General features: G+C 41.2%; 1 protein-coding gene across 12 annotated transcripts in view; it reads left to right on the top strand.

Annotated features, from left to right (window-relative positions):
* SOX5 (SRY-box transcription factor 5) overlaps window positions 1–11,344 on the top strand; it is a 602,225-nt gene extending 590,881 nt beyond the window's left edge. For all 12 annotated transcript variants that reach the window (XM_055711618.1, XM_055711623.1, XM_055711621.1 and 9 more), the window contains 2 exons: window positions 1,925–2,141; window positions 5,474–11,344. In XM_055711618.1, coding sequence (XP_055567593.1) covers window positions 1,925–2,141; window positions 5,474–5,777 — 521 coding nt within the window. In that variant the 3' untranslated portion in view covers window positions 5,778–11,344. The remainder of the gene's footprint in view (window positions 1–1,924; window positions 2,142–5,473) is intronic.
* The last annotated feature ends 1,621 nt before the right edge of the window (window positions 11,345–12,965 follow it).

Raw genomic sequence — 12,965 nt, 5'->3', positions numbered from 1 at the left:
TATGCTTTACCCTGAACTCTTACCATCATTCAACACAGGCCTTATCTATGTTTCCATCTTACGCAGCATTAGTAGGTGTTTAGTGTTTTGGCAGTCTCCAGATGTTTATGACTGTGTTGTTTAGTCCAAAGTCTAGGAGGTAGTACATGTGGAAAGTTGGTGTCACTTTTTCTAGCCACTCTTTTTTGCCAGAAAAAGCTTGGAATAATTTCCCTGCAGGAGGCAAAGCCACGGACCAGGATTCCGGCCGCAGAGGTTTGCTGCCCCGTGTAACACAGAGCCCATCTGCAGATCCTCGTGCACAGACACTACCTCTGTATGACATACAAAGTGCCCCGCAGGAATTTTAGTCCAAACCCTAGAAACCATCTAGTCACACTAATGTGGTGCTGCGCCTAAGCTAGTAGCAATGTAATTAAACTGTTTCCCATCCCGGAACTAGCTGGAGGATCTCTGCATGTTAGGTGTTGTAAATATTATGAAAAATTACGTTTTTGACTGCAAAGCAATGTTTGCTAAGTAAGGGATTCCATTCTCCTCTTCAGAACAAAGACATCATTATTTACAAATCTGTTATCTCTAGGTGTGAGGTCAGGCTGTACTAGCCTGTTAGTCCTTCACTCCAGAAGGCCAAACTACAGATTAGAATAAAGATTCAAAGAGCAATGGGGAAAGTGGTGTCAGTAATCAGAAGGGGCATTTCTAGAGGGAACCAAACTGTTTTCTTTCCTGGGAAGGGATAACTGTGCTCTCTGTATTGTGAGTCTTAGGGGCACAGTGAGCTAAGACCAGCCTGAGTAATAGCATGAGCTAAGTACAGTGTGAGTAACCATAAAAAATGAAGAACAAGAGGAAGTAAAGTATGACATATGACATTATGAACCCATTAAATTGAGAAACTATTCAAACTTTTTTTCCAATGGGAAAATTGATTATTTTCCAATAAAGTTTTTCTCCTAAGCCACATGTTTCACAGCTTGGACCATTCCTGTTGTTTGAAATGTATCTTACCCTGAAGCAGTTCTACAGTTCATGGAAAAATAAAATAGCGTAACTGATTCAAGAAATTTTACTTTCTGCTCCTATATTATGTCCTTTCAGAAATGCTAGTTTATAAAATTCAGGAGGTATTTGAAAACAATTGTAAAGTCTTCATTATTTCCCTAGCTCAAGTATCTACACTAACATAGGCAGTGTCAGAAACAAGGCTGCCAGCAATGAAGCCACAGTGTGGCTCCGTGGAGAGGTGTGCCGGTATCCCAGTGCTCTTCCCTTCACGACGCATAGTAAATTCTTGAAGTTGGAGCTGGCAGTGTTCACCAGGACTTAGTCGGAGTTAAAACCCCACTGAGACATATGGGGTAGTTTATAGCTTTTAGAGGCATTGCTTCAAGGTTTTTGCAGGCTCCTGTACCCAGCAGCAGCCATGGTGGGGCATAGCGACTAGATCACAGCACAAGGGAGTGGTGCCTCCTCTACAACAGGACGTGAAAACAGGCCCGTGGCCAAAGGAAAGCGGGAGGGATGTAGCAGAGCAGACTGTCTATCTCAGGGATCTTTGGCCATTCCACTAAAATACACTGCCTTGTTTTCTAAAACCAAGTGTCAGGGATTGCTCGTTATCAGGATGATGGTTTTACTTCCCACCTGAAAGACATTGTAATGTGGGGACGTTTCAGTAAAACATCAAGTCAAAACCTCCAGTATCATCTCTCTCTGCCTCTTGGCCATACCCAAGAGGTTTACCAGTCAAATACAAACAAGACCTGACCCCTGTCTAGAAGCTCTGACAGATTCCCAGCCCAAAGCAATATAACCGTAGGTATCTTGTTCTGGGTGACCTACTTGTTTCTCTGCCTTTCAGTGTTTGTGGATGAGTAGAATCTCATTTCTCTCTCTTCTTTTTTTTTTTTTTTTGTGACAGGATCTCGCTGGAAAGCTATGACAAACCTAGAGAAGCAGCCATACTATGAGGAACAGGCCCGACTCAGCAAACAGCACCTGGAGAAATACCCAGACTACAAATACAAGCCAAGGCCGAAGCGTACCTGCCTTGTAGATGGCAAAAAATTACGCATTGGCGAGTACAAAGCTATCATGCGCAACAGACGCCAGGAGATGAGGCAGTATTTTAATGTTGGGTATGGGACCTTTAAAAACTTTGCTCGTTTAAGCAAAAAAAAAAAAAAAAAATTCAGGGAGAATTCTTAATTCAGTGTGGTAAATATTATATTTTAATGGCAAGAACTTTATATCTTGTTAACAGAATATGAAGCTTATACTTTAAAACAATGTGTTCCAGGAGGAAGTTAGGCACTTATGGATTTTTTTGTTGGCTTTGCTATATACTCATCTTACAGCTTCAGCCAGCTGTCCCATTTCCACTGTGATCATGCAAAATAAAAAAAAATAAAAAAAAAAGGCTTAAGATTTTCCAAAGAAATGTAAGTCTTCTAATAAAGCCTTGTAAGTATTACTTTATTATGGGGCCTCAGAGAGTATATCTGAATTGAATCTATGGTAAAGCCTCTTAATCTGAAAGCCAAAAATACAAGTTTGCATTCAGTTTGATCTGTGGGAAGTGGTCTGCAAGAGGACTGCTGAACACACTGAGCTTGAGCCGGAATATGGACTTGGCTCAGTTAATTCATGTCAGGCATGAAGCTGTCTGCGTTGTTCATTGTGATGGCATTTGTCATACTAGGGAGTGTCTTCCAGTACGGTAAGCTAAATGCTTTGTGTTGAGCGTAAATTTCAAGAAGACTGGTTCTGATAAAGAGCTAATAGATCAGCCTGGTATGATTAGATTAAAATCTGCCTAGAAAACTGACATGTATTTTTCTTCTGCAAAGACTCCTTGGTTTTGGTTACAGTAGATCAAAAGAATCGGAAGTAATCAAATATTCTGCAATATTTCTGTATTCATTCCAGAAAATTAAAAGCTACATAGTGGTCTTAAAGCAAAACCAGGAACAAGAAAACACTCAGAAATAATGGAATATCTGTTCTGTTTCATCTGAATTTGGAATAATTTTAATATTAACTGAGTTGCACATCTCTCCAGTTAATGGTTGGAAGTAGCAATAAAGGAGAGAATATCTGTACAGCAACTGTTAAGTGTCATCAGACTGTGTTTTAAACAGCTACAGTGTGTATTGTTACAATAAGCCGCTCAGCAGAGAAATTTGAGCTGCTTAACCCTGTGGTGCTGGCAGGTCCAGTGATCCCAATGGTAAGCACTGAAACAAACACAGGGAAGTCAGCCAACATTTGGCATCAAGAGATTAAAAAAAGAGGAGGGGGGGCCTTCTGGAAAAAGAATAGATGGGAACAGAGCCCCCAAAACACTGCTTATCTGGTTAACATGCATGCTTCATCATGGGAAAAAAATTAACCTTGTAACATTCTGCATATTATTTAGCTTTCCAAACAAGTCTGACATTGAAATCAAGACATTTCTGGAGATAATTTGCACTGGGGCGTTAGAGCACAGAACCTGGGGTAAAATCTTCATAGAACTTACTGACAAAGCGGCCAGTGGCTGCAGCGGGGTCAGTGTTTGATGCTGGCAGTCACAGCACAACGGTTGCTTTCCTGGGTTTACTTCCCCATCTGCTCCATTACCCGGTACAGGTCGTCCAGGGCAAAACTTGTAAACACCAGTCCAGCTCCTGCCTGGGCACCAAAATAAGTGATTGGGTTTGCAAGAGCTGCTGGGACATGCTGAAAGCCCATGTGATGGCATCGCAATGGGAAGGTTTGGGCATTTTTGGCAACTCTTGGCCTTAATGCTTCCCTGTCTCAGCGTCCTCATCCTTAATGGTGGTGTGGAAGCTCACCTCACCGGACTGCTGAGAGCCCTAATACATTAGTATCTGAGGACTGCTATGAGATCCTCTGGAGTGGACATCCTATATAAGTGGAAAAATACTATTCTTAAATTATTTAATATTTGAAAAGCACTCTGAAAAGCACCATTTAAGTGCAAAGTGTTCCTATTGTTAAATATTAAAAGCAATTTAAGTGTGCTGAATCTTGTTGCAGAAATGCTGACTCCAGAAAACAAAAGCCTTCCTATTGAATTAAGAATAAAATGCAAATTAGATCCGCTCCCTACATTTAAGAGCTATATCTTCAGCTGAGACAACTTCTGCTTGTTTCAGAAACACGGAAATAAGGACTGTGTGGAGGGAGGCCTCGCTCGAATGGCAGGCAGGAAGGATCTGAAAATGCAGCAAGCAATTCCAAACAAATGTAAAGCTGTTTGGCAGAGGAAAGTCTTTCAGGATCACTGTACTGTGCAAGGCTTACTGTACAGCCAGGGCACAGGCAGGCAGGGGAACAGGGGAGGGTTTCATTCTTAATTAAGAATGTTCATCTCAAGAGACTCTGCCCTGTCTCCTGTGGCAAGGCTTTTCAGTGCAGATGGACACACCGCTGATGACATTACAATGTGCAGCATGTACTGAAGAGTATTACTGCAATGGAATTACTTCATGCAGCAAGGAAACAAAAGGAGCATGAATTTTAAACCTCTAGGCTTGTTGGGACCCTGAAGCTTCTCAGGGAAACAAACACTAGTATAACACAGCTAGTGTTCTTGATGCAAAGGGAATTTCTATGGCCTGGAATAATTCTTCTTTCATTACTGCAGACAGGTTTCCAAGGCTTAGATGCCACATAAAGGCATCCTGTAGAGGATTTTCTCAAATGCTCATGTTGCTTGCTTGCTTTTTATTTATTTTTAAATAATGCATGCTTCCGGTTTAAGTGTGCCTTTTCCCAATTTTATCCTCCATCCTTCAAAGGTTTCTGCTTTTCACAAGTGCCGCTTACTGTGGAAACGATCATCTTCCAGTGGGAGGCCCTTGGTGTTCATCCTATAACCCCCCAGAAGTCCCACTGTTCCTCTCTCTGATAGTGGCCAGATCTCTGAGTGAACATGGAGTAAACATTGACTCTTTGGAGAGACCTGCTTTCTCCTCATCCATGGGTACTTTCTTACAGGACCTCCCCATTCCTGTGCAAACTACCTAGTCTCTCCTGTTGGCAATGTGTTACTTCTCTGTCTAGTCCTGTCAGCAGCTTAGACTATTTAAAAGGAAGAATTTCAAAATACATGGGGCTTAATTTGGACCACAATTGAAAAGATGTTTATTTTGGGCTGGCAGCTCATGGGACACCCAGGTTATCCAGTAAAGAAGTTTGCATCACAAACAGGCAAGCTGAAGCTGTGTAGTTCAGGTACAGCTCAAGATGTTTACAGAGATTAGGATTTCTTATCAGTGAAGTTGGTTTGGGCCTGATGTTCATGTCAAGAGCATCAGCTGGAGGGTCTGAAATATTGATACAAGGGCTGTCTTGCATGGGCCACCCCAGAGCATATACTATGGGCTTGCAAAGTGCTGTTGTACTTGCACTCTCTTTACTCCTTCCAGTATTCAAACGTCCTTTTACTTTTTCTTCATTGCAGGCAACAAGCACAGATTCCCATTGCCACCGCAGGCGTAGTTTACCCAGGAGCCATTGCCATGGCAGGAATGCCTTCCCCACATCTGCCCTCCGAGCACTCGAGCGTGTCCAGCAGCCCAGAGCCCGGGATGCCCGTCATCCAGAGCACTTATGGCATCAAAGGTGAGGAGCCTCATATCAAGGAAGAGATGCAGACCGACGATGTCAATGGAGAAATCTACGATGAATACGATGAGGAAGAGGATGACCCCGATGCAGACTATGGCAGTGACAGTGAAAATCACATTGCGGGGCAAGCCAACTGATCAGGGTCCAAATGTCTCATGACCTACAGGACTTCAAGGAGAAAAGAAAAAATAAAGCCCCATCTGGTTTATCCTTGCCAGTGGCCAAGCACATTAACTTTCTCATACACTGACTGTTACTTTAACTGTTAGTCTTAACTAGTTGGGACATCAGCTGACTAATAGACATCAGCCTGCATCAGAAGAAAAAAGGCTCAGAAGAAAGGAAACAAAGACAACGACAACAACAACAACAGAATGATATAAGCTATGGGTAAAATAATGCCAGTAATTCAGCTGCTATACCCAAGCACTGAAGTCTTACCCGTCGACCTTTTATTATTATTATTTTTTTTTTCAAATAAACTTTATGGCTGTTTGTTCTACAATGTTCTAGAAATTCTCACTCAGGTACACAGTGCCAACAAGTGGCTTGTGAATGTGTTTTGTTGTTTTGTGCTACAGTTTAAAGAGAAATAATTTTTTTTTTTTTGGTAATGCACCTGACAGGAAAGAAAAAAGATAAAATTCCTTTTATCCCCTGTCTCCTCCTCCTCCTCCTCCTTCTCCCTGGCAAATTTGGGTCAGAAGTGCGTGTGTGTGTGTGTGCGCGCGTGTGTGCCTGTGCGCGTGGCTGGCAAGGAAGGAAGTGGGGAGTCTGTTTCTGTTAACCCCAACAAGCAATTATTTCCTTTCAAGAGAGGACTTCTCTTCATCAGTTGCACACCATACTGAGTCTTTGAGCAAGTGCCAAATTTGTACTAAAGCGCTGAACTAGTCCAATTTGCTTTTTTTTTTTTTTTATTGGTCTCTTCTTGTTTTGTTTTTCTTTTGCTTTTCTTTTGCTTCCTGCTCTGTCTTAAGTTAGGACAGTGTTGTATCTTAGACAATCCCTTGAAGAACCTGATATACCAGCAGCTGGTGAGATTAGACATATATTTTTGGTTTTGCTTTTGCTTTTTAAAGGAAACTGTAGGTGCCGTTCTCAGGTGAAAAAAGAGAGAGAGAGAGAGAGAGATAAGAAATTTAGAGAAAAAATATTTTATGGTCTTGGATTTTCTTGTGTGCGTGTTTATGGTACTAATAAGAATAATATTGGACTATTGTGAGCAAAAAGCATGTTCCAGAATGAAGTCCTGCACCCTCCAAATGACTTGGTCTGTAAGGAGCCTTTGCTTTTAATTTACACTTCAAGTGGCAGCATATACAATGCAAAAAAGGCTTGTCCAAGATGTGATTTGTTCTGCACGGGACAGGGCAACTGGAAATGTTACCTCCTCGCTGAGTGTAATTAGGTTATATGATGTCCAGTTTTGATGAACTTGTACCTTCAGGGTGGCTGAGTAATGATCTCTGATTCAAAATGCATCTTTTTTTAAACTGACATTTTTTTCTCCTTTGCACTTGCAGAAATTCATTTTTATCAGTGACATGTTTGCGTGGGAAGGACAACTAGTAACTATAAAGAGATTTCCGTATTCAAAGGGGCCATGTAAGAACACAAACCTTTGCAGTGCTGAGTTTTCCTAGCTGCTGCCTCTCACAACTCAAAAATTGTTCTCCTGGGCTAAAATGCTTTCAGCATTGTTCTAGAGCACTTAGATACTTTGCTTGGGCAATTTTGCCTTCCTTGGGCAACAGCAACTACGTGAGGAAGGTGGATTTACACAAGCGTAATCCTGAGCAGAAGTTAGCCCCTTGCATTTGTAATAAGGTAACTGAATGTTACACTTTATTTCAGAAAAAAAGAATGTAAATACAAGTGAATCAAAGAGTCTGTTCTCGTCTCCTCACTCTGATCTTCACGTAGAAGGAGAGGACCCAGGTTTGTGTAGCAAGACAGGAACATTAGATTAGCTCTAGACCAACCAACCAACCAAAAAGGCTACCCCTAATTTGAAACAGCAGCTATCTGTGAGCTCCTCTCTGGCCTGGGAAGGAAAGTCTTAGGATCATACTGAGGCAAAAGCCTTCCTCTGAGTCAGTTTTCTAACTGAGGATGCCACCTTTATATTCATGTTGCTCCCTGGTAAATTCCTGCTCCTAGAGAGAGACTCATTGCTAGTGTTACCACTTCTAACTTGTAAAAATAGCCCTGTGAATCTCAGTGCCAGTGAGATCCCAGCCCAGGCATTCACCAGGACCATGGTCTTCAGTACTTGGCGGCATTAATTTTGCAAAGGGTCCCTTAATCAAGTAAATTTAGCACTTGGTGCAGCCACTTAAGTGCAGGGGCAGGATGAAAGGGGCAGGTAGGAGGGGAACTGGGAAGGAGGGTGGCGGGAGGGGGTGTCTTTCTTTGGTTCTTGAAATCCCACTTGAAGTGTAACTTGACCTCTGCAGACCTTGTGCAAAGCAAACAAGCAAATGCCATTGAAGACTTTAGGACAATACTCCGATGAGCGGTTTGGATGTGTTATAGTTTTACCCCGCAACATCTGTTTTATTTTTCTCCTGTTTTCTCTGTTTTGATTTCCACTTCTGCTTCAAAAAATTGTTTTCTATTTTCTCTCTCTCGGAAGATTTGCTCTCGAGTTATGCTTGGAGTAGCTGATCATGTCCTCCATGTCAGAGAGGGTTCTTTTTGTTTGTATTTTATGACTGTGTTGGGTTTTTGGTTTGGTTTTGTTTTTGGTTTTTTTTTCAGTTGAACTGCCTCTTCTTGCTAGTGTTGTAATGGTAATTATGATAATAATAATAATGGTCAGCTGTTCCCAGATTAGTAAATTATGTATAATTTATTTTACCCCCCCTCCCTTTTTTAACTTTATTTTATTCTGTTCTAATTTGGCAGTGCAGCAAATGAAGCTGTTAGGCTATTTAAAATGGATACCCCTCCCCACCTTGCCTTTTTATATATATATAAATATATATATATACATATGAAAACAAATCGCTTCTTCTTCTTCTCACACCATTTCTCTTTCTTTTATTTTAATTTTGGCCCCAGCCATGTCAACTTCTGATGTTTATTATGATGGAGTGAATTAATGGGAGTGTTGTTTTCAATCTTAATTAACTTCTGCTCTCTCATCACTTATTTTAGTTATTTGATTACACCAGTCATCTAGAGCCAATTTTTTTGAAGCACTCTGTTTGGATAAGAAGGAAAAAAAGTAGACAATTGTTTTTATATCATTATTATGTACAATGTGAAAACAGATATTTGCTCCTTTTTTAAAAAAAAAAAAACTTTTAAATTTGTTCCCTGTCTTTGTGAACAAATTACTTCTGACTCTTGTGGGTTCACCTCACATTTGCTGGATGCTTGATTTCCACCACGTTATAGAGACTCTCTGGTTTAATTGTGTCACTTTGGGCTACCAGAATACTTTGTTTTAGCTCCAGGTAGGTGCCACTGCAGCAGGTGTGATTGGAGCAAGTCTCAGACGCGTGGGCTGGAAAGCTGGCCTCGGAGAGGTCAGTGGGAAAAAGGCCCTTTGACTTCAGCAGGACCGAATCTCAGCCCCCAACTATGGGCTGGGCTGCAGGAGACGCTCCTGGAAGTAGCCCCGTCTCCGTGGGCAGGGTCGGTCCTGTGCCGGAGGAGCACCTGTGCCGGGGCTGCGGGACCGAGCGCTGCTCTCGGCAATGGATGGCGTGACAGAGCCCTTCTGCAGGAGCGCTCTGCTCCGCTCACTGCCTTGGCCTGGACTAGGGCTCAGATGAATGCTAATTTTGTTACCATACACATTTCTGTCTGAGAAACTACACTAGAGCCTGGGCTTCCGTCAGGCTTGTCGAATGGGTAGCTTTAGCAGACTATCCACGTCCTGCATTTGGATGTTGAAACCAATGCAGCAATGTTAAAAAGAAAAGGAAACAAAAAAATAACAAAAAAAAAAAGGCAAAAAAAAAAAAAAAAGGCTCTGGGGTCCCAAACTAGCGAAATACTAAACGCCTGTGCTAATGTTTTGTTGGGTCCAAGGATGAGCGCCCATATAGCCTTTGGCAGTAGAATACCAGATTTGAAAATGAGGCCCTGTTTGTCCCTCTTGAATTTCTTAGAAAAAACAAAGCAAAGCAAAACATACATTTTAAAAAGATCTTCTTGTCTTGTTTCTTTTTTTTCCTGGGTTCTGTGCCCTGGAGCATGTAGAAAAACCAGGTTAGAAGAGATTAGGATCATATTAACCTAAAAGCGCATTGAGGCCCTAATGCCAAGGTGGGCTTCATTCCCCTCTTCCCTGGGAACCCGGTGAGCAAAGATGGTCTTGGGGAGCTGCCGGGGTCAGGGGATGTAGAGCCCATCTCCTCCTAAACAGGGGGGAGCCGCTTATACCATGCGTCTCACAAGCTTACAAAAGAACAACACCAGCAGTGGGGAAAAGGGGAAAAGAAAGAAGAAAAAAACTGAGGCACTTGCTTCTAAGCTCAATTAAATAACACAGAGTATATCCTTTTTCAATTTATTCATGCCTTATATTAGTAAAATAGGATTTTTAAGTGCATTTAACATCTTTATTTAACCGTTCCGCTATATTAATCAGGCCCCCAGAAAAGAACACTAGCTATTATTATAGCATTTAATTAGTTTTGTAACCAAATCCTCTTATTACAAATGCATATGGAAGAAATTCTTTCTTCGAAGACATTATTTCAAAGATTTGGTTACTGCAGTAGACTCTCTCTTTAATTAAATCATTTTTTAGAAAGTAAATTGTCTTTAACCTTTTTACAGCACATTTTCAGAGCTTTTTCTTTTTAATCCAAAGAGATGAGCTGTTATTGTCCCCGAAGAAGCCTCTGACATCACGTTCGTAACATCAAAAATAATTATACTCCGTGGAAACGTAGACTTTACTTAGCAAGAATTCATCTGCTAGAATGAATGGCAACTATATGATATCTCGTACGTTTAAGGGCATGATGTATTGGATAGGAAGTATTTTTGTCTGCCCACTTCTCGATAGAATCGTACCTTCAATTTTGCAAAGAACTGTGTGTAATTCACTTGATGTGGATTCAAGTGTATCCTCAATTCACAGGGCATGGGCTGGCTGTTTAGCTTGGTTTATATTTACATTTTTTCAACTTTATCTTAACTTGTCAGTTTCCCAGATTGAAGAACATGTCAAGTTCGTTTTTTCTACTGACTGATTTCTCTACTCCCCAGTGTTTTTGTCACTGGTTTGCTGAAACAGTATTTATATAGCTCCATTGGCTCTAAAGCTCTTACTCCTTCTAACATTTTGGATTTTACAAGTGAAATGAAAATAGAAAAGAAATAGAGACAATCAAATGCCTGGAGCTTAAAACAAAGTATGTGCAACCTACCATCTCACTTGAAATTTAATAAAAGAAATAATTATGTAAATATAACATAGAGTTATAGATTTATATTTTGTTCATAACACATAGTGTAATATAAGTTGTATATTTTCATGTTTTGGTTTTATGTTATCATTCATGCCACAATAAATAAAAAAAAACAGGAGTTGATGTACTCTTTAAAAAAATACAAAGTGGGTTGCCACCATCCTGGGTTTTTGGTTTTGTTTTTGGTTTTTTGTTTCTTTTGCATTCCCCTTTTTCAGTATTATTGCCCTGCAAGGCACCAATAAAACAGCAAATGTGTTCTTTACCTATCCTGTGGTCTGTTTCCCACTTATTATAGCGAAGGGTGTGCTAGTTAATTTTCTTGTCAGAACAAAATGGCTGGGCTCAAGGAGCACAAAATGAGATTTACATTTAGCTTACCAGTCTGCTCCAGAATTCAGGGGGTTTATCAAATCACAGGAGAAAGAATCACCCCAAATTTAGAACATCAGCATTAAAACAGAAGAGTAAGTTGGTTCCTGAGCAATGTAGTACAGTGCAATTTCTAGTTCAGAGTTGGGGCACCAAATAAGCAGGGGCGGCTGAATCCAGAGGTTTGGCCTGTGCCTACCTTCCCAGGTGATGTTCACTTTCCACGGGCTTCTCTGTTCAGAGACCAAACCAAATTCAGGGAAATACCCGATTATAAATGCAGATGACACAAAGCAATGAAAAAAATAGCACTGCTCATAGTTAGTCAAAATGTCCCAACATGCTGCCTAAACAGTTCATGAAGTTTTGACAGCAGCATATGGCACAAAGTGGGATGAAATGAATTTGTACCTGTTTTTGACAGTAAGTTATTCTGATGGGTGCTTACTCTCAAGTGCCTACGGCTTGACAGATGCCATTCTATGGTTCCAGATTTCCTAAAGGGAAAAGGCAATATTTGGGAAAGCGGGAAGAAGTTGGTGGAGGTCCTACAAACCTGCCTGTGCTTCTCTTGCTTGCCAGTTTGTCCTCTGTGCCCTTCCTGGGCGCACGATGACACCTAAAACATCCCATCAGCAAATCAGAGGTCTGTTTTGGCAGCTTCCAGATACAGCCTATAGTAGCTATAAAGCACCGGTGCAGTGGAAGAAGAAACGAACCTGAGCAGAACCATATAATGTCACGCTCAGGCCAATAAGTGTTACCATCCTTTAACCCCTTAAAATCCCTTTATCTGTTACCGTCGTCAACATGTGATGAAGGGAGCACCTGTCTACCTGAAAGGCCAGAGGAACAAACGACCGTGCTGGGCAGCGTGGCTATTAAATTATGGTGGGGTTTATATTCAGTGTGCCTGACCTGCACCTTGAGCCAAGGCAAACAGTTTGCTTTTTTTCCCTTTTAAGAAATACCGCCCTAATACAAGGAGTACCACTGCCAAAGCCTTACTGCTTACTTACTGCTGCCTTACCCCTTGCTGGCATGGCACCCCCTGCCCACCTGGCCCTGAAGCATCACTGAACACGTAGGCCACCTCACCACCCTGTGCTGGGATGGAGGGCTGTACAATCAACGAGATCAACAATGTTCCCTAAACCAGTGGGGAAAAATGTTTAGGAGATGAGAAAAGCTCAGCCTCAGATAGATCTAAACTGTAATAGGAGTGGACAACGCTGCTCTTTGCAAAAACAGAAATGAAGACCAGTTAAACCCTAAGTGTGCAGCTGAAGTTAAAAAAAACAGTTTCTAGAATGTTTAAGTGATATAATGGCCTAGACTTGGGAGTGGCAACAATTCTTTCCCTAGACAAGTTGTGGGGATTTTTTTCTTTTTTTTTTTTACTTTCTTTTTTTTTCTTCCAAAAAATGCTAAAGCATTCCAGCAATTGCCTGTAGCAGGAAGGAAGAAAATGAGGATAATTATGACATTAATCTATTTTAAAAAGAAAGACGTGTGACA

This window comes from Falco cherrug, chromosome 5 (genome assembly GCF_023634085.1).
Source record: "Falco cherrug isolate bFalChe1 chromosome 5, bFalChe1.pri, whole genome shotgun sequence".
In the NCBI taxonomy this organism is placed as follows: domain Eukaryota; kingdom Metazoa; phylum Chordata; class Aves; order Falconiformes; family Falconidae; genus Falco; species Falco cherrug.
Note: the sequence above shows the minus strand (reverse complement) of the source record. Positions and strands in the feature narration are given on the sequence as shown.